The sequence below is a fragment of the Littorina saxatilis genome, linkage group LG2 (genome assembly GCF_037325665.1).
Source record: "Littorina saxatilis isolate snail1 linkage group LG2, US_GU_Lsax_2.0, whole genome shotgun sequence".
Taxonomy (NCBI): Eukaryota; Metazoa; Mollusca; class Gastropoda; order Littorinimorpha; family Littorinidae; genus Littorina; species Littorina saxatilis.
The window spans coordinates 100,682,349-100,708,024 of record NC_090246.1 but is presented as its reverse complement, the minus strand read 5'-3'; the positions used below and the strand labels follow the sequence as shown (position 1 = coordinate 100,708,024).

The 25,676-nt window shown below is 42.7% G+C and overlaps 1 protein-coding gene across 3 annotated transcripts in view; it reads left to right on the top strand.

Moving 5' to 3' along the window:
• Positions 1-25,546, top strand: part of LOC138960342 (alsin-like) — a 90,161-nt gene extending 64,615 nt beyond the window's left edge. For all 3 annotated transcript variants that reach the window (XM_070332216.1, XM_070332217.1, XM_070332215.1), the window contains exons 22-33: positions 3,304-3,381; positions 4,443-4,591; positions 6,491-6,667; positions 7,107-7,230; positions 8,136-8,293; positions 18,228-18,365; positions 18,906-19,082; positions 19,386-19,431; positions 20,363-20,424; positions 20,903-20,966; positions 21,322-21,504; positions 22,309-25,546. In XM_070332216.1, coding sequence (XP_070188317.1) covers positions 3,304-3,381; positions 4,443-4,591; positions 6,491-6,667; positions 7,107-7,230; positions 8,136-8,293; positions 18,228-18,365; positions 18,906-19,082; positions 19,386-19,431; positions 20,363-20,424; positions 20,903-20,966; positions 21,322-21,504; positions 22,309-22,353 — 1,401 coding nt within the window. In that variant the 3' untranslated portion in view covers positions 22,354-25,546. The remainder of the gene's footprint in view (positions 1-3,303; positions 3,382-4,442; positions 4,592-6,490; positions 6,668-7,106; positions 7,231-8,135; positions 8,294-18,227; positions 18,366-18,905; positions 19,083-19,385; positions 19,432-20,362; positions 20,425-20,902; positions 20,967-21,321; positions 21,505-22,308) is intronic.
• The last annotated feature ends 130 nt before the right edge of the window (positions 25,547-25,676 follow it).

Sequence of the window (25,676 nt, the reverse complement as noted above, 5' to 3'; positions counted from 1 at the left end):
GGGGGCATTTGAACTTGTGGAAGTGTTTTCATATGATTTTCCTTTGCCTCCACTTCCTAGTGGGCAGCGAGGCGGCGTTGCTTTCGCTTGCGTCACCCGCGCAAGTAACGCATCACTCGCTGAGCGCTATCCGTAGGCCTCGGTTACACCAGGCCTAAGAACTTAGTGTTTTCTTTTCTTCTTAATACGGAACCGCTCCCGGCTACACCGGGCTTGACGATCATTCATCTTTATGTTCATAGCAAGGAGGAACTGTCTTTTTCAAGATCATGATCTCCTGGCTGTGAAAGATTGTGGCCGTACTTCTTTCTTTATCGTCTTTGAACAAGTCTTTGAATTGTTCTTTTCCTTGTGCGGTTACGTGCTCACGGGATGCCTTTGTGTCTGTTGGGACACATTTACAAAGGATCTAACTTTGCTGTTTACCGGAGAGAAGTCCTCGGCCGACAGTATTGTTCTGTCGGTGACATTTTATTCTCTTCCTTGCTTGAGGGTTCTCTTCGAATCCTCTTCTGTGCACGCAGACTCTTCTCTAACAAAGAGAAACTCACAGCAAATAAAAGCCCACGGCAGGCCTGGCTTTTCTTATCTAGAAAAGCACTAATCTGGCTGTTCTCAGCTTTGCCTTTTACCTTCTCAGCATGGCGTTTTGCCAAATACCCATCACTTTATCCCCTCGGGGCGATTCAGAGGTCGGGTTTGTTTATCTTCTTCCCGGCATGGCGCTTTGCCAAATACCCACCGCAATTTAGCGTCGGGTTCAGTGGGCAAACAATAGCATGTTGTTATTCTTACTATTGACAGTTCTGTCAACTGGAGTCTTAGTGCTTGTCATCACTCTGCTTTCAGCCTTTGTGTGCTACCACAGCGGCTGGAAGGGGATTAGGTCCTTTCTTGGGTCACATACAAAGATCGTGCCGATGTTTACTCCCTCCTTTGGTACACAAAATAGATCGTAAGTGGCTACTTTTATGTTGATTCTAAGCAATCAAACAAAGAGCTGGATCATGTTAGTGTCTTTTCTCGACTGGTTCTCAGACACAACCAATAATTGGATTCTCACACCATTGCTCATGCAAGGCTTTTCCATTGATTCTCTCTCCATCAGCGAAGCAGTTTTTTCTGTTTCCTGTGGAATTGTTCCCCCTTGTCAGGGGAGAACATGTGTTAATTCAATCAGGCAACACCTCAGTGGCCTTTTTTTTAAAGGGGGGGGGGGGGGGCATCTCGCTTCCCATCGCTGCCACATCGAGCATGCGAGATTTTGATGTGGTGTTTCCACCACGAGATCTTATTAGCAGCGAAGTACCTTTCTGAGAGGTTTTATGTCTTGGCAGACTCTCTAAGTCAGTCTAACAAGTATGTCCACACGGACTGGGCTCTATCTCTTTACGCGCTTCTACTCCTTCTGGTGAATTTGAAGAAGCCACTGATAGAAGTTTTTTGCCTCTCGGTACTATCTCCTTCTGCTAAATGTTCGTCTCACCGTTTCCGGATATACTCTCGATTTTACTCGGGGCGGCCTGTCGGTCGCACATTAGGGGCCCATTTTTTCATTGGTTGTCAGCCCTTAAGACCCTTAAAGCTGGCAAGAGGGCGCTGTTTTTTACACTCGATCCACACGGGCGTCTACTGTACGGGAATCATTGAGACGCTCAGGGGCTTCTGCCTCAACTCTGGATTTGGTCTAGAGATCCCATAAGGGTTCTGCGGCTTAGTTTCCATGTCACATTGTCTGGCTTGGAACAAATGGCGTAATATTAACGGAAAGAACTCCATTTCTCTCCGTTCATTGCAGGTGGCGTACCACCTATTCGGGCTTTCTGAATTTTCCCCACGTCTCTGTTTTAAGACGTTACGCGATATCAAAAAAAAAAAAAAAAAAAAAATTTTTTCACTTTGGCTCGTTATAACCATCGTGGCTAAAGGAGCCTCCCTTTTGGTTGGCTGAAAACAAATCTCCAGTCCCGACTTGGGATTTGCTCCTAGTTTTCGAGCTTTTGAGATCGGATTGTTTAATCCTTGACAAAATTAGCCTTATTAATCTAAACACGAGAAGCGGTCATACTTACTCTAGTAGCTTCTGAGAGAAGCGGGAGTATAGGTGCATTTTCTATCTGGTTTTGCTATAGTCATCTCTTTGGAGAAAGACTGATCTATAGCGCTTAGGTTTGATTCAAATTTCTGGCAAATAATCAGAAACCTGAGGAACCAGCTCTGATAATACAATTCAATCCACGTGCAATAGTTTGGCTCTGTTAGAGCCATTTTAGCCTATTGAACATTTCGAGTTTTAAATATATTTCTAACTCGCACTGATCTGTTTAGATCATCAGAATAAAGGCTTTTGTTTATTTCCATCAACTCTTGTAGAGGCAATGACTTAGCGAAGTCAGCCTTAGCTAGATGGTCTGCCACATTGATTAGGCAGGCCTACAGTGGTGGCAAGAAAAGGGGGGGGGGGGGGGTCAGTCAGTCCTCCCTCTTCAGGCAGCACGGACTCAAGAAGTCAGAGTGTGGGCCTCTTCTTTACCTGTTCTCAAGTCTTAGAGACTTACATAAGTCTTGAATGTAGCTCATTGAACATGCAAGAACGTAGTCATGAGCTTCTATCTGCGGGATATTTTAAGTACCCGCTTTTATAGTACACATCTACTAGACATCAGAAGATGCCTTTTTGTATGTTTTCCGACGGGACATATCTGTTCCCGGCAGTACAGAGCTTTCGGTCCGTCAGCTATTGTAGCTGCAGGCCAGATACTGGCAAGATGTTAATTTGTGAGTAAATTTTACCCACCACCTAGATTAGCAATCTGCTATCTATGTGAGTTGTGTAAGAATATGTAATTTAATATAAAATTTCAAAAATAAATTTTCATTTAATTAATATACTTACCAACTCACATATCGAATTCCCTCCCAGCCATCCCCGCAATTTGTATAAAGGGATATGGGTTTCAGAACGGAATGAGTATTACCGGTATACGGCCTGCGCATGCGCGGGCACCGGTAGGGGAGATAACTACCACGGATCATGCCTTATATGGCAGGTGGCTTTTGTTTTAGAGTTATCTCCCCATGTTACCATGTAAGAGTGCTTCAATGTCTTAGCAACCAAACGAAGTTATTGCTATCTATGTGAGTTGGTAAGTATATTAATTAAATGAAAATTTATTTTTGAAATTTTATATTTAGACTTGTTTTTAAAGAAAATCCTTTTTCAACTTATTTTTTAAAGCTGTTCTTTCGTGTGTTTTTGAAGCGTGGCTCAATGAAATTGAGAGTTGTTGCTTCTGTGAACAGGGTTTTGGGTTGATGCTGACAGACGACAACAGCTGCTACGAGGGAGATTTCCAGGACATTACACAGCTCTCTGGCAAGGTACCGTATTTGACGGATTACAAGACGCACCGTTTTATAAGCCGCACCCCCGACTTTAAAAAAAAAAATTGGGACGAGCCACGTATAGGCCGCGTCACTATATTAGCCGCCGTCGAAAAAAATATAATCACATTGTGTCAATCAATCAAAGCAACCAGGCAAACGAAAGTACGGTATTTGGCGAAATCGGCTCCGAGAATAAACAAGTGAAACAAAGAAGAAAAGTGAAACAGTTTGAAGAAAAATATCACACACACACAATTTGTAACCAACACACACATGTAGTCCCGCCCGGAATAAGCTTTTTTGGGATGATTTACGACTTTTGCGCACATTTCGAGCAGACGAAAACACAACATGGCGGCTCTCGCTCCTCCAACTATCGCGAGACACAAAAAAACGAAATCTCGCACACGCGAGATCCTGATACATCCGGTGTTTCTCTGTACGCTATCTTGTCACGATGACTTGTTGACAAACGAAGATTCGCGAAAGAAAGAGAAAAGCGCCGAGTCTTGAGTAGAGAGCTAATAAAGTACCGGTAATCACTAATCGAGCGAAATGAAAATCCGCGGCGACTTCCATTAGGTGAATGCTATTCAAGTTTAAGTAACGTTTTAGCCGCATCTTTTTATGAGCCGCAATGCGAATTTTTTTGAAAAAAAGTCGCGGCTTGTAGTCCGTCAAATACGGTAATTGTAAAAATAAGTAAATTATAAATCAGTCGGTACTTATTCTCTGAATGTCTCATTGACATGGATGTTTTGATGATGGGCGAACCTGCGCTTCACAATCACGGGACCACTTTTTGATACAGCGAAGATGACTCTATCATCCAAATAAGAAGATGATATGTATAACCATAATCAATCACCCAATCATAAAGGCAGCCATACTCCATCTTCAGAGGAGATTGAGCAAGTTCTTTAAAAAAGGGGGGGGGGGGGGGGGATCATAAATTGGGGTCTTCAGTGTGGGGTTCCATCGGACTTTCTTGGTACTGTCAAACAAAATGTGTTGTTGCTGCATGAACATTACCTACGTTTTCTCTACGTGAACAGGGTACACTGACACTGCCTACTGGTGACCAACTGGAGGGCAACTTCCACGGCTCTTGGAACGAAGGCCTCAAAGTCAATGGCACTTTCATCAAGTGCAACAACGGTGCTCAAGAACGCAACACACACTCCTCACATGGCATCCAGTCTAAGTGAGTACTTTTTTCTTTTTTAACTTTTAGCAAAAACCATGCATATGATTTACCGTTATCTCTCCATGGTAATCTTGAAGTGTGTGTGTGTGTGTGTGTGTGTCTCTCTCTCTCTTTCTCTTTCAACCAAACCTTTTTACATTTAGTCAAGAGGGTGTGGTGTATGTGTGTGTGTGTGTGTAGAGCGGTTTAGAGAAAACTACTAGACCGATCTTCATGAAATTTTACATAGGAGTTCCTGGGTATGATATTCCCAGACGTTCATTTTTTGGATAAATGTCTTTGATGACGTCATATCCGGCTTTTCGTGAAAGTTGAGGGGCACTGTCACGCTCTCATTTTTCAACCAAATTGGACGAAGCCCGGACTTTGGTATTGCATTTCAGCTTGAAGTCTTAAAAATTAATTAATGAGTTTGCTCATTAAAGTTGCCATTAAAATCGATTTTTCGCAAACAGATTTAAAATTGATTGCATCGTATTCTTCATCACATTCTGAATCTAAAAATATATACATATGTCATGTTTACTCTTAAAATGTGATCACAATTAACGAAAATAGATTAATTAGTCTTACGATTAAAATTTAAGGAATCGATCCAAAAATGATTTCATCTTATTCTTTATCATTTCCTGATTCCAAAAACATATAGATATGATAGGTTGTACTCAAAACAAGCTCAGAAAGTTAACAAGAATACAGAAAAGCGCATTTTCCTGCTTAGCACAATACGCTACCGCGCTAATCTGGCGTGTCAATACCACTACGTTTTGCACGTGGGAGGTGAACGATTTCCTTCACGCAAGGATTGACGAAGCTGTACTGTCTTGGTGAAAAAATACAGTGCGTTCAGTTTCATCCCGTGAGTTTCGACAGCTTGACTAAATGTAGTAATTTCGCCTTACGCGACTTGTTTATCATTAGAATAGTCCCTCCCATAGGCAAGGGGAGGATATACACAAGTCGCGTATGGCAAAATTACTACATTTAGTCAAGCTGTGGAACTCACAGAATGAAACTGAACGCACTGCATTTTTTCACAATGACCTTAGTGCGCCGCTCGTGCAAAACGCAGTGAAACTGACGAGCCTGTTCAGCGCGGTAGTGGTTGCGCTGTGCTGAATAGCAGGCTTTTCTTTACCTCTCTTCGTTGTAATTTTCTGAGCGTGTTTTTAATCCAAACATGTCATATCCATATGTTTTTGGAATCAGGTACCGACAAGGAATAAGATGAAATTGTTTTTAAATCGATTTCGGAAATTTAATTTTGATCATAATTTTTATATTTTTCATATTTTCAGAGCTTGTTTTTAATCCGAATATAACATATTAATATGTTTTTGGAATCAGAAAATGATGAAAAATAAGATGAACGTAAATTTGGATCGTTTTATATAAAAAAAGTTAATTACAATTTTCAGATTTTTAATGACCGAAGTCATTAATTAATTTTTAAGCCACCAAGCTGAAATGCAATACCAAAGTCCGGCCTTTGTCGAAGATTGCTTTACAAAAATGTTAATCAATTTTATTGAAAAATGAGGGTGTGACAGTGCCGCCTAAACTTTTACAAAAAGCCGGATATGACGTCATCAAAGACATTTATCGAAAAAATGAAAAAAAACGTCTGGGGATATCATACCCAGGAACTCTCATGTAAAATATCATGAAGATCGGTCCAGTAGTTTACTCTGAATCGCTCTACACACACACACACACACACACACACACACACACACAAACACACACATACACCACGACCCTCGTCTCGATTCCCCCTCTATGTTAAAACATTTAGTCAAAACTTGACAAAATGTAAACAGCACCTGATTGTCAATGTCATTACCATTGTTAATAAATGTTGTTATATTTTATCTGTCTTCCTCTCTCTCTATCCAGATACTATGGCAAGCTGTCCGTGTCAGCTGACAAGAAGTGGGAGGACATCTTCCTGCACTGCTGTGGCTCACTGGGGCATGACGGTCATGGGCGAGTCATCAACACCTCCAAGGCCTGGGAAATGGTGGCTGTGGCTGTCAGCAGCGGCAAGAAGCAGATCAAGGAAATGCAGAAAACGTGAGCGGAAAATAAATGTGCATTGTGGCGTAACTGTGGAACCCCCTTTAAGACCTCCAACAGACTGAGAAATTCAGGTCTTAACAAGGAGGGAGTCTGAAAATGGGGGGTCTTAAAAGGGGGGTTCCACGGTATCCCATTCTGGAAGGAAAGCTTTGTATCAAAATGAATCCATGCCTGGTATGTTAATTAATCTGTGTGAAAATGACGGATCAGTTGGTCAAGAATCATTTTAGTGTCAGTTTTAGGTTGATTTTGTAACATAACTTCTCTTTTTAGTATTTAGAATAGCTTTTTTCATGTTTCTTACTTGCAGAGACAGACTTTCAGTTGATTTAATAAGATTATTTTAAAAAGACACCCACACTGAAGTATAAATCACCTAACATTGTCATTAAACAGTCTGTAAACTTAAGTTTTTCACATGTTTTGTGGACAGGTCGGCAGCCAAGGCCAAAATGCAAGCTGCAGGCCTGGAAGAGCTGGAAACCATCCCCCCTCATGATGTGGGCTCTTCACTAACTGTGGAATCCTACAATGCTCTCAGCCAGTACCTTCGAAAGGTACGGCCTCTCTTGTTCTTTTTCTTCGTGTCGTGCGTTGGCTTCAGCTCCCATGCACTCGTGTGGGCACAATTGGGCTTTGACATGTATGACTAGGGTTTTTTCCCTGCCATTTAGGCAAAGACTCAGGGTTCTGGGGATGCATGCTGGATATTTGTGTAAAAATTTTTTTGAATGTTTTCAAGCTGCAACAGTGTACTTGATACGAAACCCTTTTTTTTTTATGAAGAAAGACTTTATACAGAAGAAAGAACTTGCCTTTGTATTGTTTACTCCTTGTAAAAAGAAGACAAGCACAAATACACACTGAAGAAAGATAATTCAGATGCTTTACGCGCGTACTGTGTCAGGAGTTTCCTCATCTGCACGTCACACATTCTGATCGACAATGTGAAAATAATTGCTCGTAAGAAGGCAAAAACATTTGTGGCGAAAATAATTGATCGTAAGATGATGAAAGTATGTATTGTGGCAAACAGTATTTGCTTGTAAGATGATGAAAACCTTGTGGTAAACAATATTTGCTTGTAAGATGATGAAAACCTTGTGGTAAACAATATTTGCTTGTAAGATGATGAAAACATTGTGGCAAACAGTATTTGCTTGTAAGATGATGAAAATGTTGTGGTAAACAGTATTTGCTTGTAAGATGATGAAAATGTTGTGGTAAACAGTATTTGCTTGTATGATGATGAAAATGTTGTGGTAAACAGTATTTGCTTGTATGATGATGAAAATGTTGTGGCCAGAGTATTTGCTTGTATGATGATGAAAATGTTGTGGTAAAAATAATTGATTGTTAGATGATGAAAGCATTGTACGTGCCAAACAATATTTGCTTAATGAAAACATTGTGGCAAAAACAATTGCTTGTAAGATGATGAACATGCTGTGGTGTGTTACAGGCGTTTGACACCAGGTTTCACCCGCTGGGCCACCTGATGGAGAGCTTGGTGGATGTGTTCCGTGCAGCCTACATTGGGGTGGGGGCCCACCCGCGTCTCTTGTACCACGCCGTTCAGGAGGTCAACTCCTACGTGCGTCGCATGTACCAGGTTCTCAGGTAGGGCATCTCTTTTTGTTGATGAAGAATGTTTACTAAGTTCGAGGGCTGGGATGTAGGGCAGCAGGCTGATTGCAACTACAGTATTACAACTATTGCAACTACAGTATTACAACTATTGCAACTACAGTATTACAACTATTGCAACTACAGTATTACAACTATTGCAACTACTCTGGACAGTTATGATAATCACACAAAAATAGAACCACTACACATACACATAGTGGTACTGAAGACATCACAATGATACTCATACAGTGGAACCTCCCTTTTAAGACCCTCAATTTAAGACCTCCCCCTATTTTATTTTAAGACCTTGATTTTTCTGATTTTCTGTTCATAACCTCAAAATGTACCTCTATGTTAAGACTCCATCCTTTTTAACACCTGATGTTCTCATATTGTTGGAGGTCTTAAAAGGGGGGATCTGGTGTACTGTAACATATTCATGCTCCTTGACGTACAGCAATACAGTTTACTGTTGTATGACCTTTATTATGAATCACATCTCATCTTGACAAGCCAGCCTGTTTTGCAACAGGCACTTTCTTGGTACATTTTTAAATCATTCCCTTGTGCTCCTTTTCCCTCCCATCATCAGCAAAATGAAAATAAAAATAAAAGACATGAGGACAGACAGAAAGGAGTACTGAGAGGAAGAAAATAAATTGAATTGACAAACTAAAACAAAACTAGGCGAATAGGTAAGACTTGTACTTGAGAATCTCTACTACATGGCTATTGTACCATGTGGAACAATATGTACCGTTTGAGTACCAGCAAGGAAAAAATGCAGAAGTCATGGTGGTACAGCAGTCCCTCTCATGAACGGACACCCTTGGGCCATAGCAAAACTGTCCGTACATTGCAGGTGTCCGGTCACGGGAGGGGTGACCACACCACCCCCTCCCCCATACACTCACACAGAGACACACAAACAACAGGATTGAGTCTATGCTAATCACTTCTTGTGGCTACTAAACAATAACAATAAACTCCTAATACTTCTTTAAATGTTCTGTAAAAATGATTTGTATGAAAAGTGTTGAAAAGAAGAGATAAAATAAATCCTCAAGGCAGTGAACACACTAGCTCGCCATGCACTGACATACGAAAGCAGCCACACAAACACAGCACAGAGGAGCGTGTGCAGATGCTTTGCAAGAATAAGCTTGAAAACCAGTTTGAATAAATAGCAGCAGATAGAGCTGCATGTCATAATCATGTAATTTATTTTCTTCTTGTCTGGCTTTATTGACTGCATGCCGATCATGTGGCATGGCAGTGACTTTTCACTCGGAAATACACTGTACATAACACAGCTCCCACTCTCCCTCACTATTGCCTACCCCAAGCCGTGACAACTGATGCTTGGAAATTGTGTGGAAGAGTACACCTCTCTATTTCTCTCCAATGCTCTTCCTGCTGACATGCAATGACACCGGACACCCCACAGAGTTTAGCCAGCTTACCCCTCCATCCCCCCCCCTCCCTCTCTCTCACTCCCTCCCTCTCTCTCCCTCCAGCCATGTACTGTTTGGGGCTGTGGCCAGAGAGGTCAGCTGCACTGTTCATTCAGAGCAAACCCAGTTGACTGTGTCCTAACTTTTGACAAAGCAAGACAACTGAAGGGTTCACAGATTAGGCAACCGACTCACTGGTCAAGGCTGAAGGGAAACAAGAGTATCTTGTCAATGAAAGAGGTGACACACAGACACACGATGCTGAGAACTGTGGCCGGTGTTTTCACTCTCTTTCGCTCAGGGCCTTCATCGACTGTGGTTTCTGTTGTTTACGTCCAACAGACAAGAATAAAGAGCACAGTGCAGTTTCATGTTGGTGTTGGCATCTTCACATGTTCCATGTACTCCACTCCTGACCAAAACTAGCCCCCCTCCTGACTCAAGTTACCAGTGACTGTCATCACGCCATTGCAGCTGTGATCTTTGTACCAAGAGCCGGACTGCTCTGTTATCGATTTTGTTGTGGTGAAAATTTGACGATGGTCTGTCCGTACATTGGAGGTAAGACCTGCTGTTGGGACCGAAAATGAGTGTCCGCGTCCACGTTTTGCAGGTGTCCGTTTAAGGGGGGGCAAATATAGAAGGCAGGTTTCACAGTATTGTGTTCAGCAATTTACTATTTACACACTCAAATTCTACAAAATAAACGTTGGCACACAATTCAAAGGACATGTTTTTCCAACAAAGTGAGTTTGTTACAACTAAAAACAGTAATTTTTTTTATAGTCCTGGTCCTTATTTATATCTAAAAACCAGGCGCAAAGCGGCATACCCTGAAAACGCTAAAAAGCAATACGGTCATCCTATGCATGCATATAGCTCATATAGCCAAAACCGTTGAAGATAGAAAGACATTTATTGAACAAAAAATATGCAACACATCATTCTTAACAAGTTTTGTTCTTGTATGTATATCAAAATATTGATCTTCAAATGAATGGTTTGAAAAAATACGACTTCCGGCAGACCTAGACCGTTTTGAAGGAAAAAACCGTGGTTTTTTTCAAACCATTCCATGGCCATCAATATTTTCATATACATGTAAGAACAAAACGTGTTAAGACTGGTGTTGTGCATCTAGTTTGTTCAATAAATGTCTTTCTATCTTCAATGGTTTTGGCTAGATGAGGTAACAAGAGAAGGATATGGGCATTGGAATTACGTCAACATTTCGAGCATTGTCACAGATGAAAAATTATCTGCAGGGTGCTCCTGATTAACAAACCGAGCAAAACTGAAAATTATTGAAGAGAAGACATGTCTGAACAGTTTATAAAGAGACAAGTTTGCAATCATTTGTAAACACCATTATTGTATGGAGGAGTAACTGTTCCCCTACCCCCTAAGAAGGTATTAAATTACATATCTTAACCCGACTCACATTTAGCATTAACTTCAGATTAATAGCTTGGACACTGAACTACGCTTCACCCCTAAGGGGGAAGAAACCCCTTAAAAAAGAACGGCCTTGACTCAACCCAAGTTAACCAGAGTCAAGGTCATACCGCTCTCGCGACCTATCACGCGAGACCCAACCGCCGCCATGTTAGAAACGTCACTCCTACTTCAGCCTCCGATCAGCTCGGACGTGTTTTCACAGCTACGCTACAGGCTTTCAGCCTACTACTGTTTTTCAAGCAGTATTTTCACCCCGTTCTACAGGTCCCTGCCTAAGCAAGATTGGGTGAGCTCTTTCTAATTTGTTCGGCTCCTGTTCGTTTGTGTCTTTCTCCGTCTTGCAGTCTGTTTCGTGTTTACGTTTCTTAGACTGTTTGTTTTCGTCAGCTATGGCTGACAAAGAGAGAAAGAAGCCTCAGACTAGGCAAATGGCTGCTGAGTGTTCGCCTAGTAAGGACGCACATAAAGAGACAGGCAAAGTTACTACCGTCTCAGTTCATGACCCAGTTTCTCAAACTACCATGTCCGTTAATATTTCGGACCCCGATAGCCCAGTCATGCCCGTACTGAAAGAAGCTAAAACTAAAAGTAAGGCTCCTTCAGCCAAGAAGAGACGTAGTGGTAAAGACAAGACTAAAGATGATTTTTCCTCCCTTTTTGAGAAGTTTTCTGTCAATATGAATAGCATGTTTGCACAACAACAGCAGTTTGCAGCCGATTTGCATGCTACTCGTAAAGAGTTACACTCGCTCCCAGCGGGGGTGGGCGGAGTGGCTTCGCTGGCTTACGCTAAGGCTCCGCCGTCATGCACTATCACGTCGGCCGACGTGCACGCAGAGCAGGGTGATTGCTTCATTCAAGGGGCGGTTTCACGCTCTTCAGGTTTGTCAAGTTCACCGGTAGCCAGGTTCTCTGGTGAAAGTGTTCAAGTTGGGCCGGAACTAGTAGCCCCCCCGCCGCGGCTGGGGGGTGAAAGTTTGACTTTCCCGGAGGCTATCGCTCTTTATAAGAGGCGGAACTCATGGGGGGTCAACACCGGACAAGTTGGGCCGGAACTAGTAGCTCCCCTGCCGAGGCTGGGGAGTGAAAGTTCGACTCTCCCGGAGGCTATCGCTCTTAGTAAGCGGAACTCACGGGGGGTCGACACCGGACAACGAGACAGTAGTACTCACAGGCAGACTGGTATGTCTCCGGTGAATGTATACAAGTCTCAACTTCCTCCCTCTGGGCAGGAAGCTGCTTTCGGGCAGGCTTTGCACGGTCCTTCCGTTTTGCAATCAGCCTCGCCTGTGGTGGATCGTTTTAGTGACGCAGCTAGTCACAGTGACTTTCACGGTACAGCCACAGCAGATTCGGAGGTCGACGATTCTCACTCACTTTCTGAGGAGGAAGTTGATGTCAAGTTGTCACTCAAACTTAAACCAGCTATGGTTACTGCAGCTCAGGTGTCTGCTAAGTACTTCGCTGAAGGGGTGACAGCTATGACAAGCTCTGCGGCACCACCACCCTCAGCGGTCGGTGATTTCCGCCCTGCCTTAACGGAAGTTCAGGGATATCGTTTTAGCGAGTCTCCTTCTGTTGCCTACGAACTTTCCAAGGTGCTGGCTAGAACTTCGGGTTCTGAGAATAGCTTGCCTGTGGATACTGTGCCTTTACTGGCGGCACACGGTCAGGCGCCTGATTCTGCTCAGCCATGGCTTGCCTCAGGCCAGTTACGGATGTCGAGCACTTCTTTTCATGCACGCAAGTTTGCTCTCTCCCGTCGCCACCACAGCCTTATCGAGACTTACGCTTTGCCGAGTGCACCGCTTCCGGTCACTCCGGAGTTGGCTAATCTCAGAGAGGATGTCTATCGTTTTGACAAAACTTGTGCTTACTCTGAAGGCGCTTTGATTGGTTTGGAGGAGACGGGAAGATACTCGTTGGAACTTGCTTCTCTTTCAGAGACACTTCTTAGATCTCTTTCTCGGTCGATCGCGGTGTCGTTGGATCCTTTCGAATTTCGAAACGACGCTAGCGTGAAAGACGTGCCCATACTCCTGGCCTCTTTGGCGAAGGTTTCAGCCGAACAAATGACAGTCGCGGCACGGTTGTACGCTCATGCGGTTTACACACGCAGGGACGCTTTCTTGTCTGGCTCCAGAATTCAAGATAAGTTTACTTTGGACTTGCTCAAGGTCTCCCCTTTCACAGAGGGTTCTTTGCTTGGTCAACCTTCACTTGACGCTCTTGACAAACAAACACAAAATGCTAAGGACTTAGCGATCGCAAAGCTTGCCCAACACGGTTTCGCTAAGCCTCAGGCCAAACAACAGGGTCCTCCTAAAGCTTCTTTCACTTCTGCTAATCGAGGACGCGGCTCTCAGCATTCACAGTCCTCTTTTAGGGGTAGAGGCAGGGGCGCGCCTTACCCCAAGAAGAAGCCGTCTTTCGGCAATGCTAGGGGGTCGGGTCGAAAACCTAACCCCCAATGACGAGGCCCCGAGCTACTCATCCCCGCAGCCCCCACCCTTTTGGTGGCGGGCGGCCCCTCCCGGGCCCTTCCCTACTGGTTACAGCATGTAAACAGTCAGTGGATCGTGGGGATAGTACGTTCGGGGTTCAGGCTGCTCTGGAAAGAGGAGAAAGCGCCTCTAACCAGAACACCTCCTGCGTTCAAATTTCCGACAAAACCAGAGGCAAAGGCCACAATTCAGTTGGAAATCGCTGCTCTTCTTCAAAAGGAAGCAGTGGAAGTTGTTTCAGACCACAACTCCCCGGGTTTTTACGGGAGGATATTTGTAGTCCCAAAGAGCTTGGGAGGGTGGCGTCCAGTCTTAGACCTGTCCCCATTGAACAAATTCCTCCGGGAGATTCGGTTTACCATGGAGACTCCCTTTTCTGTTCGGGAGGCACTCAGACCGGGGGATTGGGCAACATCAATAGATCTGACGGATGCGTATTTTCATATACTCATGCATCCGTCAGATCGAAAGTGGCTCAGATTTCGGTGGGCAACAGACATTTATCAGTTCAGGGCTCTCCCCTTCGGCTTGTCTCTGGCCCCTTGGGTCTTCACAATGGTGACACGACAACTTTGTTCTCTGGTCAGACAAAAAGGCATTCGTCTGCGTGCATATTTAGACGATTGGCTCGTACTAAATCAGAACCAGCAGTCTTGCGGTCTTCACACGCAGGCAGTGTTGGATCAGGCAAACGATCTAGGTTTTCAGATCAACCAGAGCAAATCAGAGCTGATACCGTCACAAAACTTCACGTATCTAGGGATGACCTTCGATACGGTGGCATGGTCAGTTCGTCCCTCACTGAGAAGAGTCAACAAGCTTCAAGACCTACTCAGGTCTCTCAGGTCTCAGAAACAGGCCAAGGTCAGGGTCTTGGCGTCCGCCTTAGGACAGATGGAATCTATGGCCACTCTCATTCCGCTGGGGAGAGTATGCAAAAGGCCGTTTCAGGCTGCACTCAACTCAGAGTGGAATCCGGCTTACCAGGGCTGGGATGTCTCTGTTCAGATACACAGCTGGATTCGACACACCACAAATCAGTGGTTACAGGCAGGCTTGTTTCTGGGAGTTCCGATTGTGCTTCCTCCTCCGGAGGTCGACATGTTCACAGATGCGTCTCGGGTGGGCTGGGGTGCTCATCTTGCACAGCTCACGGCCTCGGGGACTTGGCCAGAGAGTCAAGCCCGGTCTCACATCAATGTGTTGGAGTTGGAGGCAGTCTTTTTGGGGCTTCGGAGCTTCTTCCCTGCCGTTGTCGGAAAGCATGTTCGGCTACATACCGACAACACCACGGTAGCGGCCTATGTGAACAAGCAGGGCGGTTCACGGTCGCAAACACTCTCAGTCAGAACTTGTCAGATCCTGCGGTGGTGTGCTCAACATCAGATCACTCTGTCGGCGAAGTTCCTACCGGGTCGGCTCAATGTTTTAGCCGATGCTCTCAGCCGTTCGTCCAGTGTGTTGCACATGGAGTGGACGATCACCCACCATGCACTTCAGAGATTGTGGGTTCAGGTCGAAAAGCCTGTAGTCGATCTGTTCGCTACGAGGTTTTCCCGGAGACTGCCAGTATTTGTTTCCCCGTTTCCCGATCCGGAAGCTTGGAAGACAAACGCTCTGGAGATCAACTGGTCGGATCTCATGGCGTACGCCTTCCCTCCGTTTCAACTGCTGGGCAGGGTACTCAGAAAGGTCGAGATGGAACGCCCGTCCCTCATTCTGGTGGCTCCAATGTGGACAAGCCAACATTGGTTTCCGGACCTGCTTCGTCTCACAGTAGGTCCTCCCATTCCGCTAAACCTAGAGAGGGGAGATCTGCTACAACCACGCACGGGCGTTCTTCACGAGAATCCGCAGGCTCTGCGCCTTCACGCGTGGAGACTTTGAGAAAATCTTTGCGTCGCTCAGGTGCTTCTGAAGGGACTTTGGATCTGGTTCAAAAGGCTCACAGGCAGTCTACTAGCTCGGTTTACACCTCACACTGGTCTGCATGGGTAGCATGGTGCGCAGATAATGGGGTCGAAGCTACATCTCCTCGGTCAATGCAGGTAGCAAATCATTTGTCTTGGTTGGCCTCCCAAGGCAAGTCCCCATCATCTCTTAAGGTCAGGAGATCAGCGATTTCGTCCACCTTAAAGCAATTAGGTCGCACTATTTCCCTGGGTGGAGTTATTGCAAGCGTGTTAAGGGGCGCTGCATTGGATTTTGTTAAGACAAAGACTCCAGTCCCAGCCTGGGATCTGTTTCTAGTTTTGAACTTCTTGAGATCTTCGGATTTTGAACCTTTACATTTGGCAAGTCTCCATAATCTTACGCGTAAAGCTCTTCTGCTCACTTTACTGGCTACAGCTAGACGGAGCAGCGAAGTACACGCGCTCTCAGGCCTTCCAAAAGACATCTCTGTTGAGAGTGACGGCTCTATCTCCCTTCGTTTTAGACCTGATTTCTTAGCAAAAAATCAAAAGCCTCACCATCCTGCTCCCGTTATCAGGATTCCGTCTTTGTCCACTATACTAGCACCAGGCGACCCTGACATGACAAATTGTCCAGTGCGAACACTTAGCAGCTATTTGTCTAGGACTGCTCCGTTAAGAGCTAAAGAACAGAGACTTCTGTTTATCTCACTCAATACTGCTCGGAACAGAGACCTGTCACGGGTGACTTTGGCTAGGTGGATCGCCACACTCATAAAACAAGCATATGAATGGTGGCAGAAAGGAAAAGGGGGGGGGGCAGTCCGTTCTCCCCATGTCGTCTGCACGTACTCATGAGGCGAGAGCCTGGGCCTCGTCTTTGGCCGTACTACAGTCAGGAAGGCTTTCTGAAGTACTTGACGCTGCGTATTGGGCGTCTGAAGACGTCTTCATAAATTTTTACTTGCGTGACATTGCAAGTACGCGGCAAGATGGGACCAACTCCTTACCGGCTGTGGTAGCCGCAGGACAGGTTCTTCCAAGATCATAGAGTAAGTACCCGCCACCTACATTAGCAATCTGCTAAATGTGAGTCGGGTTAAGATATGTAATTTAATCGAAAATTTTATAAGTAAATTTTGATTTGATTAATATACTTACCCGACTCACATCGTTAATACCCTCCCGCCTACCCCGCTTAGGGTTTCCATAAAAAAGAACAGATCATTTCAGTAGGAGTGACGTTTCTAACATGGCGGCGGTTGGGTCTCGCGTGATAGGTCGCGAGAGCGGTATGACCTTGACTCTGGTTAACTTGGGTTGAGTCAAGGCCGTTCTTTTTTAAGGGGTTTCTTCCCCCTTAGGGGTGAAGCGTAGTTCAGTGTCCAAGCTATTAATCTGAAGTTAATGCTAAATGTGAGTCGGGTAAGTATATTAATCAAATCAAAATTTACTTATAAAATTTTCGATTTCTGTCCGTCAACCACGTGAGCGATCGCCACAAATCGAGGCATCACTCGCATTTCAGTTTGGACACACCGGCTGATTGCAAATGCACAGTACGTGTTTCGACACTGAAACGTGACGATTGAGCGTCAAAATAGTTTCTTAAAACAGTCGAAAATGGAGTTAAATGTGACTTCAACACTCAGTGGCGATCGCTAGAGTGGCGATTGTTACTAGACGGACACTAGAAAACCTCAGAAAATGTAATTACTTTGCGATTTTTTTAACTGAAAAACTGTTGCGGTCTTTTTCTGTTGAGCGCGAGCGTCAACGTAAAACAACGTGAGGTCACTTCCTCCCCAAACGGTTAGTTTTTGAATGAAAAGAAAAAAGTGGCGATCGTTACATTGTTTAGACGGACTGGATCGCAACTTTGAAACTCGGGTCACCGTGCGTCGATCAAGGGCAAATTGACCTCGGCAACATTATAACTCACTTCAAGGGTGCACAAACTTGTATTTACAGTATACAAAATTAGGTAAACTTGTGTTTTTGTCCTGTGAAATCACAATTAGTTTCGATGCTCTTGATATCGCTATGCGGACGGACAGATCCGAATCCCCATACATTTTTTTTGCGGAGCTAGTATAAGTTAGAATTTGTGTTATGGATATCGATTGTTGTTGAAAAACAATCATTTCAATGTGTTCTGGCACTCTCAACCACCACAGCATTGATACTTGTGCATGTATGTGTTGGAATTTAGTTCTTTGTTTAGTGATGCTGTGGCAAAAGTAAATTCATCCGTCCGTATTTTGACGATCGCCACCATTCACACGCGCATAAATAAACACATTATCAAAAATTTCAACTTTTATTTTCAAAAAAGTATTTAAACAACAACTAGTTTGCATGTTAATACAACAAATACAGCAGATTCTCACAGATATGGATTTAAAAGACTAAGCAAATCTGAGACTATCAAAATGGCCTAATACCATGAAACCTGCCAGAAGGAAAACAATCCGTGCCGAGCAAATGTGTCCGTACATGTCAGGTGTCCGCTCACGCCGGGGGCCGTACATTGCAGGGACTGCTGTATATCTTTGTGAAGCCATATGAAACAAGGACATTATGTTTTTCTCAGGATCCTGTTCCCCCAGTTGCCAGCAGACGGAGGTCCCCTGCATGTTTACCCTGAGGACTACAAGCACCCCCCTATTCCCACCACCACGGAGGATGTCAGCGATTTCTTGGAGCAACATCAGGAACAAGAGCTCATTGGGTAAGGCAGAAAAGAGAACAGAACACATTGGCTTGTTGCAGGGTCTTCTACGCTTCTTTGCTTTATGCTTCTGTGGGTTACGTGCAACAATAAAATAATGACAGGATTTGTTTTGTATTTTCTGTTCTAAAACATTAATTCAAGTAGCTGAGAGGAGAAACTGCGATCGATGGTTTGGAAACTGTAGACTCCAGATTTGTATGGTCCTCTTACATTACACATAGTTATTTTATGTAAGGTTTCCATACAAGGATGATTGATTAATTCAATTCAAAAGTTAAAATTTAACATGCAGGCATACTGCTTTTGTTTGCAAGCTGACTTGTAGTGCAAGGCAACAGATCCAACCTCCCATGAAATTTATGTACCATATCAGAGCAAAGATGTAAATAGAAAGAGAGCGTGTTGGTCCGTTGGGCATGTTATAATCTATAAATAGTATCACTTGCAATCTAGAAATTGCAATTCCACGGACAGGCATGCCCCACGAGGATCCCCAAATTGTTGCCTGATTCAGTAAGTCAATTTTTTGCCATGCAGTGAGATAGTGACAGCAGCCGGGTTGCTGTACCCCATCCTACTACCCAAGATCTACCCTCCCTTGTTTGACCTTTACGCCTTGTACACTGACCGCGATGATGACCGCTACTGGGAGAGGTCGTCCAAGCTCAACCGTCAAGGGGACATGGCGCTCATGGCTTTCTTGGGCATTGACCAGTGAGTGAACTCTGTGGATGTTTTTGGGGGAGGGGGGTAGCCATGTGTAAGTTTGTGTGTGTTTGGTGTTTGTATGTGTGCGTGTTGAGGAGGGAGGGAGGTGTGTTTATGTGTGTGTAAGTGTGTGTGTTTGTGTGCGGTTGTATGTGTATGTGTGTGTGTTTATGGGTCTGTGTGTTTGTGTGTGTGTGTGTGTGTGTGTGTGTGCCTAATTTAAAAGAGGTTTATTATATGTGTGCTGCTACTGGAAGGATGTGAGTTGAGTGGTTTTATCATGATTATAAAGCTGTATGGTTGTTACAGAAAATACTGGTTGATGGACGACATACTCTTGGAGGATAAAGCACAGGTATAGGCAACTCCATCATCTGTAAATGTATTAGCTTTCTGCCTTTGTTAGTGAGTGAATGAAAATGGAATCCTGCTTATACATTTATTGAGGACACTGGATGTTTTTTCTTGAGGAGTAATATTTTAATGGGTTCTTTGTAATCCTGCATATACATTTATTGAGGACACTGGATGTTTTTTCTTGAGGAGTAATATTTTAATGGGTTCTTTGTAATCCTGCATATACATTTGTTATGGCCACTGGATGTGAAACAAACGTACAGGCCGGAGAGTGGAAAATGGACAAGGGTTTCGTGGTTGAAGCGGGAGGAACTATTTGTGTGAAGTCTGTAAGCAAAGATCTAAGCAGTGCTGGCTGATACCGTATTTTCCGGGTTACAAGGCGCTACAGCGCATAAGGCTTCTTTTAAAAAAAATTGTAATCCAGTCACCCATTGGGCGCAGGGGGCCGATAGGGCGCACCAAAATCAAACTGCCGAGAAATGTGACGATCAGTGTGAGTTGTGTAAACAAGTGCTCACGGAATTTAAAAAAACGACTACCGGTATTCGAGATGGAGGTGAGTTCTTGTCACGTTTTGTTCCCCATGATTTTTTCACAATTTTGTTTTTTTCGTATTTCATACACGGATTAGGCACTTTGTTATACAAGGCGCAGGGGTCAAACTCGAGGAAAAAAGTCGCGCCTTATGACCCGGAAAATACGGTATATACATTAGGAGATTAAATTTGGATGTGTAAGTTTTAATACTTTGCTTGTTCTCTGAGAATGTCCTATAACGGGAAGTCACAATCACTTCAGATAATTGATCAAATTTTCAGCTTTAATTGCGTGATTTTTTTTTAGACTGAAAGACATGAAAATGTTTCAAATAGGAAATCACTCCTACTTGAGATTTGTGTATTATTTGTCTTATTTGTCTTCCTCAGAAACTCTCCAGTACTCGAGATGTGTGCTACGCCTCAGCTGTGGATGCTTTGCAGCAACTGAGGTTAGTATAACCCTTCTGCTACATGTTGAAACCATTTGTAACATTTCACTTGTGACTCCTTTTTATCAGATGTAATTTCTTTTCAATGCGTGCGTTTACAGATGAGTGTCTAGGCAGGTGGCTTTGTGCCCAGATGTCGGAGATACCAGAATGTACAGGTGGCTTTGTGCCCAGATGTCGGAGATACCAGAATGTACAGGTGGCTTTGTGCCCAGATGTCGGAGATACCAGAATGTACAAGTGGCTTTGTACTCTCAAGGTCTGCTTATTCTCATCCCTTTTGTATTGGGTTTTATTTTTTTATTTTTTTATTTATTAATTGTTTGTTTTTGTGTGTTTTTTTCCGTTATTAATTGTTTGTGTGTGCACTTGAAATACCGTTGGGTCGATATATTTGTGAATGTATTGTTTTGTCAATAACAAACGTTCCAACAACCTACCTTTCTTGTTTTTTGATTTTGTTTTTTGTCTGTTTCAGCACTGCCTTCAGTCCTATGGACAAATTGCTGGTTATTGAAGCTACCTTCAATGAGATAACACAGGTCAGCTGGTTTTTCTTTTTCAATACAAACTTGAATACACTTTTTTCTTTATGATAAATACATCAGTCCATTTTTACAGCTTGTAAGTAACTTCATTTACAAAAAAACCAAAAACCTTTACAATGTAATGGGAGCATTTGGTCAGAAAGTTTCAGCCTGACATAACTTTCACTTTTAATAAGTGGCTCAAAGAACTTGAGAAGAAGAATGTTCAGCTGGCAGTGATTTGTGTACATGTATGCTTTGATTATTTTGTTGCTCTTAAACCAGTTATCATAAAGTTCTTCATTCATTACATGTTTTCGTGTTTTAGCTATTTGCTTTGATTGCAACTCAGCTTTTCTTTCTTTCACAGACTGTTCAAAACGTGCTGGGTGATGAGCACATATGGTGTATGGACGAACTGTTCCCCATCTTCCAGTTTGTGGTGGTACGTGCCAAGATCCGCCATCTTGGGGCAGAAATCAACATGGTGGACGACCTGATGGAGAGACACATGGAGCATGGAGAACTGGGCATTATGTTCACCACACTCAAGGTCAGATCACTCAATTGTTGCTGTTCATGTTTCACTTTTGTATCTTTTTCACTGTTTGTGTCTGTAGGATGATGTTTGTGTCTGTAGGATGATGTTTGTGTCTGTAGGATGATGTTTTGTGTCTGTAGGATGATGTTTGTGTCTGTAGGATGATGTTTGTGTCTGTAGGATGATGTTTGTGTCTGTAGGATGATGTTGACAGAGAAAGCAGGCTTCATTAACAAGCTTACACGCACACAAGTCAGAACATATATACACAGACAGATAAACAAATGCAGGCATATTGCTTGTGCGCACTCAAACACACCTTGAGAGAGAGAGAGAGAGAGAGAGAGAGAGAGAGAGAGAGAGAGAGAGAGAGAGAGAGAGAGAGAGAGAGAGAGAGAGAGAGACAGACAGACAGACAGACAGACAGACACACAGACAGACACATACACTGACACACAGACAGACACAGACACACAGACAGACAGACACACACACACACACACACACACACACACACACACACACACACACACACACACACACACACACACACACACACACAGAAGTGGATGCACAGGTGTTATTCTAATCATAGTGTCCTTACTACTTTTGACATTTGTGTTTATATCAGCTGGGATTTAGAGTCACAAGATGGCTGTTATTGTTCAGCAAGATTTATATATTTTTTTGACTTTATGTTTCAAGTGTTTCTGCACTGTCAGTATTGTTGTTACTGCTATTCTTTTCACCTACATTATTATTTGTATAATGATAATTATTATTATTAATATGAAATTTTTGTCTTTATTTTTTTAGGCCAGTTACTTCCAGATTCAGAATGAAAAGATGCCGCATCACTGAACTGCCGTCTCTACTTTTCTACACAGACGTCAGAACAAGAAGTGATGTGAACAATGCACTGATTGGTGATATATATGCCATCTGCACCTCATTCAAGAAATTGCACCTGAACAGCAGGATGATGCAATGTTTAAAAAGAGACTACCAAGTATCAGCGTTAGTATAATTCATTTGTTCTCGATAAAGGTAAACCCCATTTGATGTTAACTTATATTAGTGGTATACTGTTTTTTACTTTCAGGATTTATTTTGGAATCCTGTAGGGTGGGTTTGTTGGAAGAAATATGTTATCCCTAAATACTGTAGTGGTACAAAAAACAAGAAAGGTAGGTTGTTGGAACGTTTGTTATTGACAAAACAATACATTCACAAATATATCGACCCAACGGTCTTTTAAGTGCACAGACAAACAATAACAAAAACTTATCTGGCTGTTATTGTTTTGTTATTGTTTGTCTGTGCACTTAAAAGACCGTTGGGTCGATATATTTGTGAATGTATTGTTTTGTCAATAACAAACGTTCCAACAACCTACCTTTCTTGTTTTTTGATTCTGAATTTTGGAACGTTGGCAGTTTCTTTGTTTTTGGATCTGTAGTGGTACAAGTACGTTGCAAGTGCTTGCAGAGAGTAGCCATGGAAACTGGGCTTGCAGAGAGTAGCCATGGAAACTGGGCTTGCAGAGAGTAGCCATGGAAACTGGGCTTGCAGAGAGTAGCCATGGAAACTGGGCTTGCAGAGAGTAGCCATGGAAACTGGGCTTGCAGAGAGTAGCCATGGAAACTGGGCTTGCAGAGAGTAGCCATGGAAACTGGGCTTGCAGAGAGTAGCCATGGAAATTGTGCTTAATTTCTTGCCTAGTTTACATCCTGTTTTACCATACATGAATACAGACATTGTTGACCCGAGAAAGGCAGACATTAGCAATTTCTGTATGCCTTATTTGTTTTTTCTTATGATTATTAGCTTCATCTGCTATTTTGAGACCGTTTCTATTCACTTCTGCATTACTGGGTTGAAGGTTTACTGACGAAAGAGGCTGGAACCTGTTTAAGATTGACCTGTTAATGTGTGTGGATATGAATGGTGGGCGCTCTTCTGCATATATCTGACCAAGACTGTGGCTGCCTGATTCTTGGAGCACATGTCTTTCCAAATATTATTCAAGCTCAGCTCAAGGAGTTTGGTTTCTTGAAAATATTAGGAAGCAACACATACACAGTGCCATCCCTTCACCTTACACAGCCTTTTCTGATTTTGATACGACCAAATCACCCAACTTCATTCTCAAAACATTTTTTCATTTTCTTGAAATACATGTAGAAGAATTGACAGAAATTTCTTACCTGAAGTTATTATTTGCATTTTTACTTACCTTCTTTAGTTTTGCTTTGCTTTTTGATGCCAGAACTTTCATTTTGTAAGCTAGTGACAGCCAAGAAAAGAGTTGGTTTCTTTGGTTGCTGCTGTATGTTATTAAGGTTAGTTTCACATTGTAATTTTATCTCTTTCTCTTTGGGTTTGGCTTGTATTTGGTGTGTGTATATTTTGCTGCTGTTTTTTTCAAGAAAGTATTTTTCATGTTTGTTTAATGCTGTGACACTATGACATATAGGTGTTATGCTTTTGGTTTGGGTATCCTGAGTATTGTAAAGATTATTCTCAGTTGTTAAAAGTGTGTATAATGGAAATATGTGTTGAGTGTAGAACTAACTAGTAATACATGTACGTGTATAGTGATCGTTATGATATGTGAAGTGGTAGGAATACCATTTTGAAAGTCTTTTAAGAGAGTGGTGCAGACGTTCTCTACAAGAAAATGGTGCTGGTGTCTGAACTATCAGCGGAAGATGACAGCTATAGCTGTTCAGATTTGTTTTTGTTAGTGGTTTTCTCCTGACATCTTTCACTATTAAACTTGATATTATTGCTAAAAATGGTGGTAAGACAAATAATTGGAGGCTGCCTTTTCGATTTTCGGGTGCCATATTTCTCTGCTAATGAAATTGCTATTTCATGTCTGTCTGCTGTGTAAATTAATTTGTATTCCAAGTGTGATAACAGAGATCATTTTATGTGTCTGCAGGGAATGAATGTGACTGTTTACCCAGTGACAATATCTATGTAAACTTTTGTTTTGTGTATATGGTTGCTAATGTTTTGGGTGATATGGCATGTACAATTGGCTTACAATTCCTTATATAAGCAAGAAGCTTGTGATAATTGTAAAAACATGCTTCAGAAGGATACATATGCAATAGAAATTTTGTACGGACCTTGGAACGAAGCTGTCTGACCTGAAAGGTTATTTAGAAGGCCAGTTAACTTTTTGTGTATGTTTATTTGAGTCTTACGTACTGCCCAGTGAAGACATGGAACAATGATAGCACATAGGTGTTATACTTGTGAATAAAGGGAAACAACTGAAACTTACTGTTAAAGCAAGCCACTTTTGCATTTTTTTTCTTTGGAACTGCAACAACCTACATTATTATGAATAGTACATGTATTATTATGTTATTTTTGAATGTACAGGTGGTTGTTCTTCAAAGAGGAGTACAGTGGTTTCCATTGTTTATCACAGTCTTTCATGCACTATGTACATGCCACAACAAGTTTTTACTGCCATGGTTTGATCTGTACATGCTTTGGTTTTGTGGAATTTGTCGCCTTACTTTGAAAAGGGTACACCAATCCCTATTGTGGCTGAAAGTTAGAAACGGTTTTGGTTTCAGACATTTTGCATACTAGATTTGCCCCAGACTTGCAGATTATTAGCAAATGTAATTTAGGATAGTCACTGAAAGGAGATATTTTTATTGAACAGCTAGAGATCTCGAATAGATTATTTCTGATTTAAAATAAGAAGACTGAGTTTGTCATAATAAAAGTGATCTTATCCTGATTGCAAGGGACACGTAACACCTTATGATCCAAGTTACGGCTTGTAAGACATGTGTAGTACATGTATTGCCCAAGTTGCCTGCACAATTTGCAACAGTCTTAAAGAAAATGTGTAACCTAATTTGTATAGGTTCAGAGGTACAGAGAGAAAAGAGAACAGTAAAACCCTATTTTCAGTCCGAGAAATATATGAGAACATAAAACGGAGGGAGTCTTAAAATTGGCATAGATTATAGACCTTATGAAAAAAGTTTGGAAGAGCAAGGTCTTAGAAAATAGGGGGGGGGGGGGGGGGGGCTCTTACATTAGATGATAAAGGGGGGGGGGGGGGGAGATTCCATTGTTCTGTCAGGATCACATGCAAGGTCAATTGTAGCCTTGAAGCAGGAGTGGCAGTTCTGTCTTATTGATACTTATAT